General features: G+C 46.4%; 1 protein-coding gene across 1 annotated transcript in view; it reads left to right on the plus strand.

Moving 5' to 3' along the window:
* LOC119386663 (coiled-coil domain-containing protein AGAP005037) overlaps positions 1-19,625 on the plus strand; it is a 481,393-nt gene extending 461,768 nt beyond the window's left edge. The window contains exons 28-29 of the mRNA XM_037653953.2: positions 11,612-12,136; positions 13,850-19,625. Of these exons, the coding sequence (XP_037509881.2) occupies positions 11,612-12,136; positions 13,850-14,086 (762 nt within the window). The 3' untranslated portion in view covers positions 14,087-19,625. The remainder of the gene's footprint in view (positions 1-11,611; positions 12,137-13,849) is intronic.
* Positions 19,626-19,961: the final 336 nt, after the last annotated feature.

The raw sequence follows: 19,961 nt of genomic DNA on the forward strand, positions 1-19,961 counted from the left end.
AGCTTAGAAAACTAGGGTCTCTAGAATTACGTATCTATGTATATTCTATTAAAGGAACACAGCACCTAATACTTACCTAGTGATGTTGCGCCTCAGATATGCGTAATGTTTGCTTTTTGATCAACAATGTACACAAGTATGAACCTAGTCATCCGTTCAAGGTGGCTGGCCCTCGGGCAAGTGGTTCAACTTTGGCCGCGTGGCTGAATTGAGGGACGTGCCGACAAAGAGAAAGACAGAAAGACAGACCAAAATTTAGGCGTTTAAGTTCCCCAAGAAAGACTATCGTCTTTAAAATATAGTCCAATCGTCCAGTTCACTTGAATTTGCAGGGGACATGCGCCTACGATGCACAATAAAAGTGCCGAAGCAGTAAGAGCTCTATAGACACACAAACGCGCGCGCGCACATGCACACACACGCACCGTACATACATACATACATACATACATACATACATACATACATACATACATACATACATACATACATACATACATAGACAGAGAGATAGATAGATAGATAGATAGATAGATAGATAGATAGATAGATAGATAGATAGATAGATAGATAGATAGATAGATAGATAGATAGATTTGACGGATGACCCATCCACATATCATTAACGTATGTGTGACTGAATTACAGTCGTTAAAGATATTCCTGCAAGACTCATCTCACGATGAATGTCGGACATCGAAGCGCTTAGCGTTGGTGTTATCTAGCGACAGACAATATCGCGAACGCCGAGTGATGTTACGTAGGATGTATGTACGCAGCCGGACTCTTGAATTGCGCGTCTACTTCGACAAGTTGCGTCACCTGGCAGAACCAATGCGAAGTCTGCGTAGAGTGCGCGTGCGAATATATATATTAAAACAAATTGTCTCAGATGCATATTCTTGCAAACACAACTTGGCTGCTCGATTCAGTTAAAGATAGACATATATTCCAAGGTTCTTTTCTTGTTGAGTAGCGTTCTTCGCCCATCGACTCAAGGATGCGTCAAGGAGGTTTATGGAAGAGCTGCTCATACTAAGTATAGTTAGAGATTGTTCGTGAGTTGTATTCAAGTTTGTTGTAGCTTTCTACCGAAAGGATTCACCAAGCTTTCCCTGGCTTCAAACTGGACGATAGCGAATTGGATTCACAGCACCGGCGCGTGTACTCGTCCCATTCGAACGTCCTTTATTTATTACTTACTCTGTCTGCTCGGGCAAAGCCTATTCAAATTGAAGCCGGCATGATTTTTGTGGTTCCAGCTGAGAACCAGGTGGGGTCTTCTGAGTGTGCCCCAAAGACCAGAGAAAAAGTGATGCAGAAGTTCCTGTGGCGGAACTCTGTGCCAGGCGTGTCGACTAATCCCAGTCAGTGCCTTCTTTACAAAACTCAACCCGTGTGCCTCGTGGACTGTCGTTGCACCCTGTCAGTGTGCGTCTCTGACACATTGCACTTGTTTTTGTCTTCCCTGTTTTTTGTATCGTGTGCACCTTATCGCAACCTGTGCGATCGACAGTGAAGACGGAGAGACGCCAGGCGCAAGGCAACAGGCAACGGTAATCACGTTTCTCCTTAGATAAGGATTGAAAACAATCATAAGTATGGCTTAAGGGTCCATCACTGGTGCCAGTCAGGGAGAAAGTTCATTGCTGTTGGCGGACGCGCTGATATGAAACATGTAAAGCAAGCTCATTCCTGGTAACCTGGCCTTTCCGTAAGGCTGAATCACGCATGCTCGTCATGCATACTACTTGCACTCATTCATGAAATAATGCTGAAGAGCGCTTGCACATGACCATGCTGATTTTCTGACGTTGACCATGTGTGCACTAGAAAGTGTACCGAATCGCTGAAATTTTGTGTCAGCGAGCGCCACCACACGTGTTCGCGCATTCTCACAGCCTTCGCTTGGGACGCCCACGAGCTCTGTCGCACAGATTCCGCCTCTGCACCATGAACTATTGAAGGAAGCACGTAAGAGGATGACTGAGCGTGCGTGTGTTTATTTGATGGATGACTGTATGTATGAGAGTCCGCTTGAAAGAGGAAGAAGCGTTTGTTTATTTAATGTGCTTTTGACAGATGGGCGAAGGAACCGGCGTGCTTTATAGTTGTGCGCAAATAATGCAACTCACTCCTGTGTATGGCTTTCATAGACTACGGAAAGGCATTCGGCTAAGTGGAGACATTTGCGTCGTCAAGAAGCACGTGAAACACGTGTGAACGCCCTAGCCAACATATACGAAGCTTCCACAGCTACGCTGCTTCTATACCAATAGAGACAGGAAAACCAGAAAGGTCCGGCAAGGAGATAGATTTCTGCAATGCTTAGAAGCACTACATGCCTGGAAGTATTTGAACGATGAGATTGGAAAGAAATATGAATGAAGATTAACGTAGAACATCTCAGTTACGACTAGCAGGCACGTTGCAGCAATAATGGCGACAAATTAAAAAAAAATAAATGAAGAGCTAAACCGAGAAAGCGTTAAAGGAATGTTGACTAAAGAATTCGCAAACAACCAAGGTACTGTTGGGAGTTCCGGCGAAATACGAGAGTATAGACTACTTTATGGATGGATTAAGGTGCCGCCACATTGGGCTGTTTACCTTGCCGTTTTGTATCATAACAACTAAACGAACAGTGCTACGGTGGACGTATACGCATGAAAATGGTCAGGTTGGTGAATTCGACGTTTCCTAATCTTCTCAATTTCGGTCACGAGGTACAAAAATAAGAGAACGTTTAACACCCTAGGTGTCCGCGCCCATGCGTATTATGTAAAATCGACTATATATGTCTAAGACAGTTACTAGAAGGGAACCTACTCAAATAAGGGAAATTAACCGAACAATAAGAATGGAATGGTGCGCGTACGTTGGACATTCCAAACCCATGACTGCAGCTTACCGCTGTTCATAACGCGGAAAGTGTACAGTCATTCTATATTACCAGTACAGGGAGCAGAAACTTGGAGAATCATTACATATTTCCGGTATATGGGGCAGAAACTTGGAGATTAACAAATAACTCGGCAAGAAGTTACGAAGCTCGCATCATGCGACGCAATGAAAAAGCATGCGTGTATCATAAAAAGATTGGAGGGAGCAGAGCGGACCGGAGAACAAACTACCTAGGTTAGCGCATTCTAGTTAATGTTAAAAAAAAAGGGCTAGGGCACGTCACGGCATACGAAGGACAGATAACCGATGGTCAGCTAGAGCGGGGGAATGGATACCAAGGTATGGGAAACGTAGCCGAGGGCGACGGAGGTTTAGGTGGGATGGTCAAATTAAGAAATATGTTGGCACAAAATGGAATCAGCTTGCGCAGGACAGGGTAAATTGGATATAATTGAGAGACCTTCGTCCTGCAGTAGACATGAGATGTAGGCTGATGATAGTTAATGACCTGCATTACCTTAATTGATGAACAAGTGAAATACATAGTGAACTATGAAATGACCCGTCCTCGTTACTGACGCCTGTGTACGCACGCAATGGGGTATAAAAATAGCAAGGGGTACTCTAAACCATACTCTGAAAATGCGTAGTCCTCCCTGTGTAAAACGCATGGAAAGGCACGACTGTCTATTACTTCCCTGTTATGACTGGCATTGGCACACCTCTGATTTTTCTTTTGAATTAGTAGCTATGGGTCGATCTGGCTTTTTTTTTGTCATGTTGGAGAGTCCACAGAGTTTATGGGGAGCTTGAGAATCCAAGGAAGTGCAGCCGTACTGTTTCATTGCACATTATATTCTGCCGGTTACTGTCTGGATCGAGGAAAGACACGTATAGAAGTTCCGTCTCCTCCATCAAGCGCCAAGAAAGCGCGAATGCGTTTTGCGCAGAGTAGACGATTTTCCCGCACAGCTTCCAAAGTGCACCCGCTATGTTACGTGGGCAGTGCAGTGGCCTGCATGGATATTTAAGATCGGATCTCTTTCAGCTTTTCGTTGCGCCGGGTAGTTCGAGCGGGAATTATCATCATCATGAATTGGTAGGCGCTCGCTTCGTTTTCTTCAGCTTATGCGTCGCTCCCACGACTCGCGCGCCTATTTGTCCCGCGTGGAATGCAAAAACTACGATAGTGGAGTCTGCTACAAGACTAAAAATCACGTAACATGACGTAACAAATAGTCACGTGACTAAAATTTACGTAACTAAAATCACGCAACATCGCGTAACAGCTGTAGTCACATGACAGGTTCCCGCCATAAACCACGTAACAACTACTCACGTCACTAAAATCACGTAATAGCTGGTGTCGTGACGTGCCCCCGCCAGAAACCAGGTAACAGCTAGTCACGTGCCTAAAATCACGTCACATCACATAACAACTGGTCACTTGACATGTATAGTTGTTGGGGTTTAACGTCCCAAAGCCACGATGTCATTATGAGGGACTCCGTAGTGGAGGGCTCCGAAAATTTGGACCATTTGGCGTTCTTTAACGTGCACTGACATCGCACACTACACAGGCCTCTAGCATTTCGCCTCCATCGAAATGCAGCCGCCACGGCCATCACATGACATGTTCCCTCCAGAAACCACGAAAATATTCATGACTAAAATCACACACCTCGCGTAACAGCTAGTCAGCTGACATGTTCCCGCCATAAACCATGAAACTAGTCGTGTGACTAAAACCATGTAACTTCTGTAACAGCATATGTCACATGACATGTTTCTGCCAAAAACCCCGTAGTAGCTACTCGGGTGACTAAACTCACGTAACACTAGTCACGTCACTAAAATCGCGTAACGCTACTCACGCGACTAAAATCACGTAACAACTAGCCACGTGACTAAAAATCACGTAACATCACGTAACTAGTCACGTGACATGTTCCCACCATAACCTCGTGACACGTGCGTAGTGTGGGGAACCGACCGAAACCGGAGAAGAATAGCCAAGTCTACCCACACTCAGTAGAGAGAAGCAAGGAAAGACAGGGGGATCATTAGTAGCAAAAACTTTGCATCTCCAACAAGAGTGTGAACATTACTAGCAAAATTTAGATAGGTCGACCACTAGCTCCACTGTTGGTTACAGCCTTGCGTCACTAGTGCAAGCTGCGCACATTTTTTACGTATATATTGCCTTCGCGAAGCTATCTCTTTTTCTGGCTTTGTGCGTAAGAGAACGCGACGTGAGAAGGCCGGTGCCCCCTATAGCTTGATACCTGCCGTCTACCACTCCTTGTGCAGTACGGCTTTTGTTACAGTTTCAGTGTGCTCTCCTGTCAGCGTCATATTCCCTACGGGAACATATATACGTCATACGTCGGGGAGGACAGGTCAACTCTGTATAGCATGACTGCATAATCACTGCTACGTTGTGCTTTGTCAAAAACGTTCTTACATTCAGCGCTCTGCGCCACCGTGAATTTTCGTGATGACCATTTCACGGTTGTGGAAATCCGATATTGCGGACGCGATGAGGCCTCAATTTCAAGCGATTGAGAACTCCCGTTTTGTTTTTAACACTCTATCCGCTACTTCGTACAAGTTCCGCTGCTCGATACTGCGTTACATTCGAACCCAGGCACGTGAAGTGGTTCGCTTAACAATTGAGCTAGAAAAGACGTTCCGCGTCATTTTTTTAACACCAAAGTGTTTTATGCCGGGGTCCACCATAAATTTCGGGACGTATTTCCGTCACGGAAATACGTTAGTAAAATGCACACAATCAGATGGCAAAGAAAACAATAACTAGAAAAAGTTCCATAGATGGGAGTCGAACCCACCGCCTATCGGCCCGCGACGATAAGTGACGGACGCTCTAACCAATGCACTTCGGTCACTTGCAAGCGGCTTCACGAACGCGCCTTTTATCACTTCTGCTTTCCTCTCACAGTGCTCTTGGTTCGCGGCGTGGTGTGGCCGTCTGGGAGCGGTAGAGTGAAATAATGGATGGCCTCCGCGATTAGCTCCGGCAACACGCCGTTGCTACGGCCGTCCCGTTCGGCGCATTTTCAAAATAAGTGCAATTTTCTTCGCTCCCTACACTGTGAGGCGGCGGCTTTAGCTCAAGCCTCGCTCATAGCATCCATCCATATTAAAAGAATAGCTCTGCGACCCTCGCCTGGCTGTCACACCGCGTTTCCCGATCGAACCGTGATAAATCACAGCCAGACTATAGGGGAGACACGGCGCTCGCGTCGCGTTTGCTGCCGCGTTTCTAGCCCGGCCGTGGTGTGATCTTTCTGTTAATTCGTTGACATTCCGCGGTATGGTGACCTTAGCCCAAGCTCAGTAAAGAAACACAGCATCCAATAGCCGACGCCCTTCTGGCTGTCATACCGCTTTCTGTGATTACGCTCTCGCCGTGAGAATGGAACGGCCTGAGCAACACTAGCAACGGCGCGCGCGTTGCGGGAGCCAATCTCGGTGGCCACGAGTAATGCATCATGCCACTAAGGCACCGACTGCGAGTGGTTCGGTAGTCTCAGCGAGGCGGAGGCTTTCGCTGCAACAATGTACAAAACTGTATGGTCGGTGATATTGCGGCGTCCACGGTGATTCGATTCGGTGACGACGCAGTTACGCGATTCGCCTTTCGAGTCAGCGTGCGACGCCTCCCCGGCAGCGTAGGGCCGTTTCCAAATGGACTAAGGTTATTTCTTTCGCCGTCTACATCTTCGACTGCAGTGGTACCGACTACTAGGGAGCGCACACCTTGCTGCTTCTCTCCTCAAATGACGGTGCTTTGAAAGAGTGCATATCGAGTACCAGTGTTTATGTGCAAGTTGAAGCCATATTTGCGCGGGATTCACCATAGGCTGTGTCCAGATGTATGCTAAATATTACAGCTGCCCCGAAGGTTTAATCACGGTTATGGACGTTAGTTGTCGGGATGGAGATGTGCCACCAGGCGTCAACGTGGGTGCGTCCACATCAAGCGGTGCTATAGCTGCCAAACACCAATAGACATTGTGGAAGTTCTCGTATATGAATGTATAATAAACATTCAACTACTTCTGCGAGAACACGTTTTACTTTCGTGTTATACCGATTCCTATGACGGAGGGGTCAACACTTTTTTTTTTAATTTGGCTTTTATCACGCTAAACAAATCACTCTCTTCCAGGCTGTGTGAATAGTGATTTGGGCGAATAACTTCGAAGCGAATTCGAATAGCAGATATAACATATCAAGAAAACTGAGTATATTTTTATGACGCAACTAACCTGCACAAGTTGAAGCAAGGCATGTGCAAATGTCATTCTTTTTCGTTCTAAGGGCAGTGGAAGCAACTTTGAATAGTAGCAGGATTTGACTTTTGGTAGATTGCAAGTAATAACCTGTAAAATACGTTACGCTTTAATATTTACTTTACTTAGAGATATAAGCCGGTATAACGAGCTTTTAAACCCCCCAAAAATGATGAATCGGTGTGAGGGTAATATGTTCACTTCACCTTGAAGTGTGGCTTCGCGGCAGTGCGGATTCCCCTGAATAGGTGTATTCATGGTACATCACCCTTCTACTGCAGTGAAACCACCTTTACAGGGGGGTTACATACGGTTTATATGTCTATTCGTTCATTTAGAATACTTCGGAATTTCCAATAATATCAAATTCGTGTCGAAACGAATTCGAATAGTGTAATATTCGTTCGAATATTCAAAGTGCGGGAATATTCGCACAAGCCTACTCTCTTAACTTCTTTCTCAAGATTTGCTCATTGAAAACAGATAGTAAAGACCTGACGCGGAATACATTCAGCACCATGTTACGCCTAAACAACTTATAATACTAAAAAACTGTGTGAACATTTTCATCAAGGCACACATAAAAAGTATTTCTCCAAGTACAATGAACAAACCCACGCAGAATAACACGATGTCAAGAAATGCGTCGCAAGGAATATGTTATCTCGGTTGCTTTTCAAAACGGATACCAATTGCTGACATTTGTGTGAAACTCATTACGTTACTTGGGGTGAATTCATGCGTATATTTTATCATCAGACCGTAAGGTTATGAATAATTTAAGTCGATTTGATTACGATGTCTTACTTATTATTCAGCATATGTTGCGATGAGGCGTCCTACGGTCGCTGTATTTCATTTTAGGCACTGTCTTTAATAATAGGTGCGCTTCAACCCAATGTCGAGATTTTTAGAAACGTTGCAGCTCAATGTTCTCATTTCTGCATATTGTCGGGTAACGATGTGCGCTGGTTGGAGAAATGATCTACCTATCTACAGGATCCCCCTGACTTCAGGTTTCCACGAGACTGGTTTGCAGATTATTATTGTTATAGAAATTAGCTACATGCGACAATTTACCGTCCTCACAGTGTTCCACGTAATGTCCAAATGCGATGCGCGGAGGGATGAGGCAAGAATGTGTACGAACACATTAGGGGCACCTTGCCGCCTGCCGCTTTCATCTCGCGGGTGGCCTCTTCCAGGCAGTTATCCCGCAAAGCGACAGTACCTCCATACCGTCCACCGAATCACCCCTTTTGCGATTTATACCGCTGCCGCCCAAACGAAAGACCAATTACACGGACAGTTCCTGCTAGCCCGCTCTTTTGGTCGGAGAGAGTTGCGAGCCGGTACAAACAACATTCTGACAACTGGACGCAGAACCGTGTGGGTGCAGGTAGCTCGAGACACCGGCGTCTCTCATATGACTGCCGCGCCAGCGATGCAATGTGAATAGCATGCCGCTGCTTGCCGCATGAAGGCGCCCACGTGGGAACGCCGCGGCAGTATGCTTGCCGCTATAAAAGGGCGAGGGGAAGAGGCGGGAGAAGATAAACTGAGGCGTGCGTGACGGAGCTCGCTTTGGTCAGCAGGAAGCGGCGGCCTGGCAGCGATGGTCGTAAAGGGCTGTGGTGGGTGCAAAAGCTCAGGGAAGTGAGATAGCTGGTCGCTTGCTGCGCGCTGTCTCCGTGCTCATAACGTTGACATCGCGCGCTATGGCGGAGCAGTGAAAGGCAACGCGATGCATGTGCTCGTGAAGTTCTGTCTTGCGCTCTTCAAGCCGTTGTCATCAAAGTCAACGTTCGTGGTCACCGAGTGAGAGGTGGGCATATATGTGCTCACCATGGTGGTTAATTCAGTCAGTAAGCAAAAACTTACTGCAGTGGATTGGGCCAACGAATCTATGAAGCTTACTTTGTTTAGTCGTTTAATGCATTTCTATAGCTATCCATGTTTCGCCTTTTGAGAGAAACCAGACCTTTTGTCTGCAAAACAACTGTCCACCTGAAGAAGTCAAGACTGATCTGTAGGGGTGTGCAAACAGTACAATTTCATATCGAATCGATTTCGAATCGAATAGTGACTAATAGTGGCGAAAAATATCGAATATTGAATCGAATACTGAATACAATATATTTTATTTAAAATTGAAAGAAGGGACTAAGAGATGTAATCTGCTCATCTCCTCGAGCACATAACGCGCGAGGAGTGACTGCTACCGAAAGACTACAAATTGTCCTGCAGAAACAAGTTTTTCCACATGATCTGGGTTCACGTTCTCTCGCCGTGATGTTACGGTGTTTCCTGCAGTTGAAAACATGCGCTCACAGGGCACATTAGCAGCAGGGACGGGAAGACATCGCAAATCAATTTTGGCGATATCCGGATAAAGTGCAGCTCCATGCTCATTCCAGTATTTCAAAGGATCGCCCTTTCTTGGAAGCAGGGGCTCATTGAAGCTTTTTTGAACCTCTTGACTATAATATCTGAGGTCAGCGTGCTGCTTATTGTTTGACGCTAGCAGTTTCACAGTGTCCCAGGCTGTTCCCTGGCCTTCTTTGCTGGATCCAAGACGTGCTGAAACGGCATAATCTCCTTTAAAATAAACATGTGCTCGCTTTTGAACCAGGATATCCGTGAAAGTTTTAAGTGAAGACCTACTGTAACGACGTTAGCGTTAATTTTAGCCACCGCACCCTAAACAAGTTGCGCCACTGGCCTTTGTCACGTTTGAGATATTCGTCCAGTCGAACTATTTTCAACTTCTAATACTTGCTATTTGAAAATCGAATCGAATTATTCGAGTAGGTATTACTCGATCCGAATTCGAAACTCGAATATTCGCACACCCCTACTAATCAGGTTAACGTTGATGACGTTTCGCTGCAGTAGACGCGCATGCGTAGAAGAGCATTATATAATGTGTGTGCCCACACATGCCATGCCCAAGCGATAGACCAGTAGCGAGCCAAGTTGTGCAACGGAAATCGCTATGAAAAAGAGGTCAAATAATAATGAGCGTAAATTCGAAACGAAGTGATTCTTTACTTTCGCCAGCTTGCGAACACACCGGAAATAGTTCCTTCCTAGGAGCATTGTTCGACGACCACAGCGAACATCCGAGTTGTATAAAATACCATTCGTAGGGGAGAGGTCGCCGGCCAGCGTCGGCGTTTATTCTACCACAAGATTTCGGTATGGAAACGCGTGGTATCAACCGCGCACTAGAGAACCAACACTGCCGGTTGGTCGTGGCTCGAAGTGGCGTTACGGGCAGAATATCTTGCGCGGGGGTGGCGTCGTCGTGAAAGTTACTTAGTGCACAGGTAATTACTGCAAGCAATTCAGTTGTATATGATGAAAGCAGAGGATTTCGTAGCCGGAATCGATGCCAAATGCAGCTGGAGAAATGAAGAAAGTGGCTCCACAACGAGATCGCGCCGGAACCTAAATTGTGCTATGGGCGATGTAGACAGTCAGCTTATAGTGGTAGTCTAGAAGAAGGTCGGAAAAAGCCTTTCCACATAACTGGCATTTATCAGCACTAATTTTCGAAGGTGTGTGAGTTGGACCTTAGTGCGTAATCAAGCTTAGGTATAAGAGAATCGTCGGATACAGCACTTCACCACTAATTGGTTGAATCGGTCTGTATTCCAAGTAGAACGCTATCTTAAATGGTTTTTATAAATTTAGCTACATAAGAATCACAAAGTTATGTCCGGATAATTGATATTTAAAGCTGCCTGTGAAATCTTGTAAGGATACGAAAGGCCGCATGTATAGCACTTAGTAAATAATTTCATGATAGGTTCCTGTGCACGTGCAAGAGTGCAACAAATCTACCGCGTGAAACAATTGAAACAAAGTCGTTGCTAAAGACCATTGCGCGATCAAGAGTGGCCGGCAGTTTTAACCCCACTTATGAGAGCTTCAGCTACCGAGGGTGCTAAACATGCAAGCAGTTCGATGCTTCGTGGCCTGCCTGAATTTCTCAAGCCTGTGGCGCGAGGGCACGCTGGGCTCGAGCAAAGGGGACGCGACGGGACATTCATGCATCCGTCACGCCTCCGCCGTGTAGGGCGAAGCGAGCGCACGGTGTCTTCTTTCTAGCGCGCTTTCGCGCCACACTCGTTGCAAAAAAATGAATAGGTCACCAGCGCCCGTATCCTCAAAACATCGCTCTCGTAAGGGCGAATTTCCCCGCCGTTCGCTGTTACAAATGGCGGAAGCGAACGAAGGCCAGGCCGATAAGAAAATGCTCATGCGGGAAGTAGTTTTGTGCGTACGGGTGCGAGACCTTTTTAAACTGAAGCGCCAGCGCGAAATCTCTCCAGGACGCCGATAACCGTTGCACGTTTCGGTGCGGGACTGTGTCCATGAACTCGCAGACCTGCGACGCGACGGCTGAGCCGGCCGGCGGCGCAGCAAGCGACAGCAGCAAGGGCAGCCCTGCAGCGCGCTCGGAGAACGCCCTGGACGCGCTGCTGGACGAGCTGCAGACCTTCTCCAAGCCGGCGGACAAGCGCGGCGGCCGGCCGCTGTCGGCAGACTCGCCCGTGAGGGCCTCTTCTTCTTCTGCGTCTGTGGGAAGCGCCAAGCCGCCCTCCGGCGCCACGGTCGTTGTCGTCGACGGTCCGGGCAGCGGCGGGGTCAACAAGAAGACGCCGCCGCCGCCTCCGCCGCGCACCACGAGCAAGTCACCGGTAACATCGCCCACGGGCCCACAGCGGAGCCGCTCGGAGCCGGTGCGCACCAACGCGCTGGCCGCGGAGGACGCGAGCAGCAGCAGCAGCGGCAGCAGCGGTGGCCGGCGAGACCAGCTCTCCTCCAACAGCAGCAGCAGTGAGAGCGTCAACTCGCAGGAAGGGCTACAGGCACGCAGCCGACAGGAGCTGCTCGACTCGCGGCATCAGGTCGGTCGTGCACTCAGCTGTCTGGTCCAAATGGGGAAGAAAAAAAAATTATTCTTATATACGCAGGTAGCCTCACGCAATGCCACAGTTATGGTCAATGATTTTTCGTGAATCGATCGATGCCTCACTATCATCCGTCAGGCACCGCGATATTGATGTAGACATTGTATGTGAGTGAATGTTAGGCGGCACTCGTTACACACTCGCTGTATATTGCAGACGTACTGGTCAATGGTTATCTTGGTTGTACGCACATCAGAATACCTGTCCATAGAGCATCATTCGACAATATTTTAAATGGCTGTATACCACCGAGGATTTCAAAAGTTGAATCTTTTGATATGATGCGAAAATGTGAACTCCTCTCACCACGATAGAGCCTTCCCATCACTTCGACTAGCGTCTGCTGTCGAAGTTCCTTCCTCCCCGTTCACCGTCACTGGAGACGGGATATCATCCCAAGGTGGCATTATGGCACCCCTCCCCACCGCACCCCTCTCTTTTTCCTCACGCATTCTTGGAACAATGCATGCGCAGAATAAAATGCTTTGCTGGGCGATTTGACTCATAGTCTGGAACGCAAAAAGACGGGACACAAGAAGGCAAGACCACTGAACGTCGATAGTGAGCGCTCGTTCCGTCGTCTTGTCTTCTTGCATCCCGTCTTAATGCATTCGCACTTCCAGTGGCTCTTGATCTTACCCAGTCTGCCACTTACGGGAACGTCTGAATTTAGCGCCTTTCGCTGGTTGTTTACGCGCTTCTGCCGTCATGTCTGACGTGGAGGCATGAGACGTGTGACCTTCTGCCTAGAAAGTGGATTGTATAGAGTTCGACACCCGCTGTTACCCGGCGTGTACCCGATTTATTGAAGGGACGAGAACTATTACCATCTGGCACTTGCTTGTGTGAGTACTCATCTGGATAGGGTGGCCTGCATTTCCGCTTTCCCCAATCTTTCCTTCTCATTCAACGCTGCCGCATGCTCCCCTATATGTTGCAGAAATAACCGTCTTGACTAACCTAAAATCATTATCGCACACATGACATCCTTCTTTACGGCTCTTCTGAGGAGAGTGCTTGTCTAAATTTTCAGCTGTTCCCGCTTAGTACTTTGGCCCTAGGCGGGAACACTGGATTACTTTGGACGTAGGTTAGTGATATCCATTAAACGACCGAATGAGTAAATTATGAAGTTTTATTTTGCCGCTACATTAATAAAAACATGAATGCAAGAATGCCCTCTTGTACTCGTCAATTTTGGTTAGTTATATTACACCGTTAGAATCGGCATTTGGTGTTTTGTATGAACATTATCAACGAAACATTGTAACCATTCCCCATTTTGCTTTCATCAACTTCCTTGCGTGAGTAGCATATAGGATTTTTGCCCAAACTCGTCGGGTTATTGTAAGTGACACTGTAATGCAGTCAGGATGGAAAAGTAACTGCATTCTGTATGACATCCTAATAGCACGCAATGTTGCCGCAACGTTGAAGCAACTTTCTCAATCTGGTGGCAACGTTGTGTCAACATTTGGTGCTACAAGGGACGCGAAGGTTTTCAATACCCTCTAATATATAAGAAATAATATTGATATAATTTTATTTCAACCAATAAAACGTTGATGTATGTAGTACAACTAATTGTCTAAGAGAACGAAAAACAAAGAAAAGGCTTGACAGGCAAGTGTCTGATGTGTCTTGCTGCAGGAGCTGCTGCGGAAACAGCGCCAGCTGCAAGAGCAGTACGCCCGGCTGCAGCTCCTCCAGCGCCTGTCGCCGCCCAAGCCGGACCTGAAGAAGACCGGCAGCGAGAGCAACATCCTGCACAAAGCATCTCTCTCGCTGGGCAGCGCTGGCGGCGCGTCCGGTTCGCTCACCCACCTGGCGGTGCCGTCGTCCGCCCTGCGCACGGGCGCCAAGATCTACGAGACGGACATACTGTAGTAATGCGGCATTTGGCTTGGCCTTGTGATGTGTGCGCCCACCATCTCGGAGGGCTCCCACCACGCGCTAGTCCCGGAGGTCTGTCTCCACTGATGTCCGGCGGAACGCCGCGGGCCGCAGGTCGTGCGCACGAGGAGGAATCCCAGCGGTTGAGATAATGACAGCGCGCAAGAGTCCCGATAGTATCGATATCAGTCTTAGACGTTGGCCTACTTTGTACTTTGAATGTAGCGTTGAGTCGCAATACCAGCTGATACCCCTAATTGACATTTGTGGAACGTTAGTGGAAATGCCCTAGCGACATTTAGCCGTTGGAAGTGTTCTCCAAAGAACAAACGCAATTGGCAAACAAGTAATCATTCAGGCTTTCTTTAGCGTTTGCAACGGCTTAAAAAAAGGACCTTGTTTCAAAGTTCTTTAAAAAGCCAAAAGAAAAAGATGAGCTGTTTGGTATCGGTATCTTTCGCGGTTACAAAGGATACACCGCGTCTTGAGCTGCAAGCTTAAAAGAATGGAAACATAAGGACAACCTGCGGCTCCTTCTCTTGGTGTTTATTTTCTCCCGTGCACTACGCGCACCTGCGGCCTAGGTGAAGTGCAATCGAAACACTTGGCTCGGGTGTCTAGACAGGAAGCCTTGCTTTGCGAAAGGGTACGCGCGACGTGCCAGTCTGTTTGTACCGGGAGGTAGCCGCCTCGCGGTAGGAGTATAGAAGTTCGCGATGTGTGTTGCGCGGGAAAGCACGTATTATGGCTCTAGAGCCGGTGAAAGAGTGGACGATGTGCAATGCGCTAGTAGGAAGGGAGTAGAAGGAGGAACGGGCTAACATTGGGGGATGCCACGCGACTGCGGACGTGGCTTTTATTCGGGAGCGTTCGCCGTGCCTCTTCGGAGACAGTGATCGGCCAACTTAACAACGCGAGACGGTCTTGTTTCGCGTACATGCAGCCACGATGCCGAAACTGTCAGCGATGAGGCGGCCAAGTCCGCACATCACGTGCTCAGCCTCGGCGTGTTTCTTTTCTTATGTAGTACATGCACAAGTGTGGTCATAACGTGTCCATTTTCCTCCCGGCCCACAAGAGCTGTGCGTTCACTTGGCAGGGTGAGTGTTTTCGACCACTCTATTTTATTCTCTGGCTGAAAAGAAGGATGTACCGTGTGGCGGAAAAATTCCGAGGCTTCCATGGTGGCGCTGTGTGCAGAGTACAGGTTTAGAGGAACCCTCATTGCTGTTTGACGCTTATACGTTGTCGAAGTTACGCTGCTCTCTGAGCAGCCCTCTGTGAACGCCGTGCGTGAGTTGTCTGAAGAGAGGATGCTTGAAGTAAAACAAAAGGAAGCGAACGTACTTCGCCATGCATAATCACTGTTAGTTGCCGTAGTGCTCGCACTTCTGAGAAAAAAAAAACGTTCTGTACACTTTTCTATTCATGAACTGCCTCCGGCAGGCCGACATGTTTGTTATGTATGGTGCCGGGCTGGTCGTATTTTCGCCCCGATGTATTCACTAAACACGAAGTTTGGCAGTGGTCTGAGATGTCAAAACTCCCGTTGTGTTCACCACTTATTATACAAGTCCCTGCATTGCTTTCATCTACTCTACCAACCTTGTCGGAAAACCTTAACCCAACACTTTGTCCGGTGTTTTGACGCTTTTATTGTCTTCTTGAGAACGTTCGCGTTATTTGTGCGGACTGCAGTACAGGAGTGGCCACCATATGTGGAAGTTTATCTCATACAAACTGGATGATATTTGGAATCTTTTGAAGAGTACATCGTGCTCGTAGTTTGTCACCGCTAATCATTCACTTATACTTTACGTTGACTTGAAGTGATCAGGTCCTTGCAGGTGACCTAATGCATTCACTCTGTTTCCAGTCTTTGTTGCCTTTTGAAGCACTGAATATCACATGTGTTGCCCTGTAATCAAACGCCTACTTCGCAGCGTGATAACTTATGGATTTTTTGTACACCCAATTGCATATTTCATAGGATAACGTTAATCAATAATTTTTTTTTGGCTGAAGAAGAAAAGTGAACTTTAAACTAATTTTATTTTTTGAGCTTCATAACTTTCGTTCTTTTTTTTGCCACACAGCTACGACACGTTCTACGAACTAAAATTACTGTGCAGCCCTACTTCATTCAGTATTTAGATAAACTTGCCTGCTACTAGCTGCAACCTCATATAAGAAAATGAATAACCCATTTCGTTTACGTCATTGAAAGAGAAGTGCATATTACTTTTTGTTAGTTATAAGTTGCTCAAATATGGGCTCACAGTTCAGCCGGACATATTCGCCAAAATCAGATGCGTCACCAAGTGCGGCGTTCCACGGGCATGTACCTTGCGCTGCCGGTAATCAAGAATTTTCTTCAGTAAAAAAAAGAGTATGTATGCCCGACACAGGGACAGAGCTGAGCATCCCTGCTGCAATATGTCCATCCTGCAGCTTAGATACGCGTGCTAAAAATTGAGAATATTTACAGGAGTAGCACTTCTTATCGATCCGCTCCTGAATGCCATTGACTGTTGCATATGCTGAAATACATGCTGCATGACATTCTTCAATGCACTGAAGATACCCAGCGCAGAAACAATAACACTACACCGAAAAGATTCGCACATCAAATACTTTTAGAGATCCACGGGTAAAATGTAAATGTTGTTCGCTGGTAGACGATGTTCCGCGAAATGGTGTCCACCGCGGTAAGCTGTCCTTCCGCGACCCTGCAGTGTGGAACATTGGTTGTTACGATGAAAATGGTTTCACGTTACAGAACATTCACGCATGTTGCCCGCAGTATCTTTGCTGTCTCAAAAAGCGTCAATGTGCGAAAAAAAAACGCAACGGTTAGGAAAGACTAATAACATTGAAGTCCATCTGTTATGCTGTGTTCACTCCATCTCTATCTCGAGACACACTCTGTGGTGTGCTATAATACGGTACCACTCCCCGGCTTTATTACTCTCGTTCGCGTAGAGTTTCTTTGCAGTTTGCACGCCATAAAGTCGTGCGTGCGTATTCGCTCTGCATACGCAAAATAAATATGTATTCAGCAAACCCATCTACACCATCTCGTGTTTCCACAAGTACCTGCCTACCGTCCCCTACCTGGATACTGTTTGCATTAATGTGCATAGACTCCCACGACCTTAGCTCCCCCGCCGGAAAATAGTTGTTCTGAAAGTTTCCTTCTTACTCTAGCGCGTGTTGTTACATGATTATATGCTTCTGACATGACGGCGAGGGTATGTTCTATGTGGTGCATTGCGGAGCAGCGCCACACCTGTCGTCTTGTCGTAAAGTGTGTTTACTAGGAATGCCTGTTGGCTGTCTTCGCAGTTACGCTTTTCGCCGATTTTTAAGGAAGACCAAACGAATGATCAAATATCGTAGTTGGCGCATGATACTCGTAAGCTGTCCTAAATGTGCATGTGGAACAAAAACCATGCTCTTTAGGACTTACTGCGTGATGTTTATGGTCCGGCGCATATTGCCACGAAGGCCAGTAAGTTAATAAATTTCTACATTTTCACATTATGCTGGCCCTCACTTATGAGTTCTTCACCATCTGTTTTGCCATTTATCGCGCACTGTTTGGTGCAGAATTTCACACATGGATGTGCTTGCTGTTGTATTGGAGAGAATGGCTCGTACAGGGGCTTTGCGGACGTTAAAGCAGTCACGCGACTATAATGTGTACAAGTACTGCAAAGGTTTAACACAGCGTGTGACAAGTGCAGTAGGGTAGTTAATCGCTTAACGTGAGCTGTCTTTTTACGTTTATGACGCATTCACAGCACGTTAATATCACCAAAAAGTTGTTCTCAATATTATTCTCGAACCAACAATAAAGTCGGCGTGCATATGATTGCGAAAGAGATGGCATGAGAACGTTCCCGGTTATGAAGTAAATATGTAAATGCTTTCATACTAATGTAATTATTTTCCTTCTCACCCCAGATTACTACAACAAAATTCTCTTTACTTTCGCAACAAGGGCAGTTGTTTTTGTGGCCACAGAGCTGTTTATTAGCCTGCGAAACAAGAACGAAAAACTTTGCAACGTCATTGCGAGCATCACTGTGAAGAGACGTGATCTTTGATGTGAGCAATGCCTACGGTGGTATTTGAATTTACGAATGTGCTGTTTTCATCTTTTAAATGAAGATGGCATATAGGTTACTCACCTTTTAGCGCATATATGCACCCTTGGTGGTTTGCTAAGCGTTGACCGTGTTTCCATTACGTGGTATTTTTCAGCTGTGTGCATTAATTATTACAAGGCTATAGTGAGTGAATGAAGCCTTACCTTGCCGTTCCATTCGTTGTCTGCTTATAGCACCTCTTAATTTTTCTAAGTACCTGTGTGTTCACACGTATATGCGATGTGCTAAGGATTTTTCTGCATATATTGCACACCACCTACTTACGGGGCGACCATTATTAATTTTTTTTTTTTTTTGCACTGGAGAGGTCCCCGATCTACGCTGCAGATTTCATACAAAAATACATTGACCCTTTATCATCGTTTCATGAGCCTCCGTTATATCCTCGAGTTGTTGTTTCCTGTACATTGAATGTGGCATGGTCGTGGAGTTCCTTTGTTATATCACAGAAGCTTCTGGCATCCAGGGTTTCCTGACAATCTCGAGCAATAAGTTATAAAAGTAGTTTATTTGGCCGATTGAAGGTGAGAGTGTCGCTCAAAGCATTTTTCACGCATTCTTCATCTTGAAGGAAATGCGAGGAGCATACATCATGTGGTATCATGCGTAGTAATCTCATTCTTATGTTGTGAGTTGCCGAATCGATGAATTTGAAGTGGCTTCAAAGCTCCGTAATTTTATGAAATTAAATAAACGTGTTTCAGTATAAGCACTCTAGTCGGCAGAAGAAACGGTGCATATTGAGGGCGCAACGAAAATTTCTGTTTGACTAGACATCTGAAGCCTTAATTAGAATTATCAGTGTTGATTTCATTCGCATTAAAATGGGTGACAAGCATGCCACTTACCTAGTTTTACTTGTCAAATACTTCTGCTGCTTCATAAATGTAGCTACTGTTGACCAAACAGTGATGGCGACGATATTGTATCATTATGTGCTCGTTTACCATTGTGTTAAATGTAAGCGCTTGTAACAGCGCACGCAACATTCACAAAGAGAGGCTAACATTTAAATACTTATGGCTGTGTGTACATACACGTGTACCTCTATCCATTTTTTCTCGTGTGTAACTAGTTGGCGCGATTTTCGGATACCTATCCCCTTGGGGGAATCGGCCGCGCTGAAGCGTTATTTTTAGACTTGAAATGCAATGAAAGGAGATTCGTTCGTATGGCCTACGCTGGTGACGTTTCTATTATCTTACTCGTCTCAGGTGCTCTTTGACTTGTTATAGTCGCTACCGTATTCAGTATACAGCGTGGACTCGTGTTTTCTTTGATATCGATTGATCACTGACCGCGGATTAGAAGTGTAACATAAGTATGTTGTGAATTTTGTCAAAAATAAAAAGTCGTGTCTTGTTCAGTCTGCCCTTTGTGTTTCGAGCATGCTGCACGGTGCCTCGATCTGGTTCGGTGAGTGTGTCCAGATGGCAAGGGCACCTTTCCAGAGAAAACTACGCTCTTCAATCATCATCTTCAAGGCTTCGCGAGTTGAATTAACTTGTGGACCTTGACACGGTTGGTGGGCACGAACATTATTAATGTGCCGGGCCAAATGCAAGTATTCACCTATTCAACAGAGTTTTTGTTTTCAGTACGACAGAAATTTGAGGTAGTTGTTCATCATGAAAGAGGGTAGGCTTGCAGACACGAACACAGTGATGGGAACGAGGTGCCTTTATGTTTTATTGATC

This window comes from Rhipicephalus sanguineus, chromosome 3, assembly GCF_013339695.2.
Source record: "Rhipicephalus sanguineus isolate Rsan-2018 chromosome 3, BIME_Rsan_1.4, whole genome shotgun sequence".
Taxonomy (NCBI): Eukaryota; Metazoa; Arthropoda; class Arachnida; order Ixodida; family Ixodidae; genus Rhipicephalus; species Rhipicephalus sanguineus.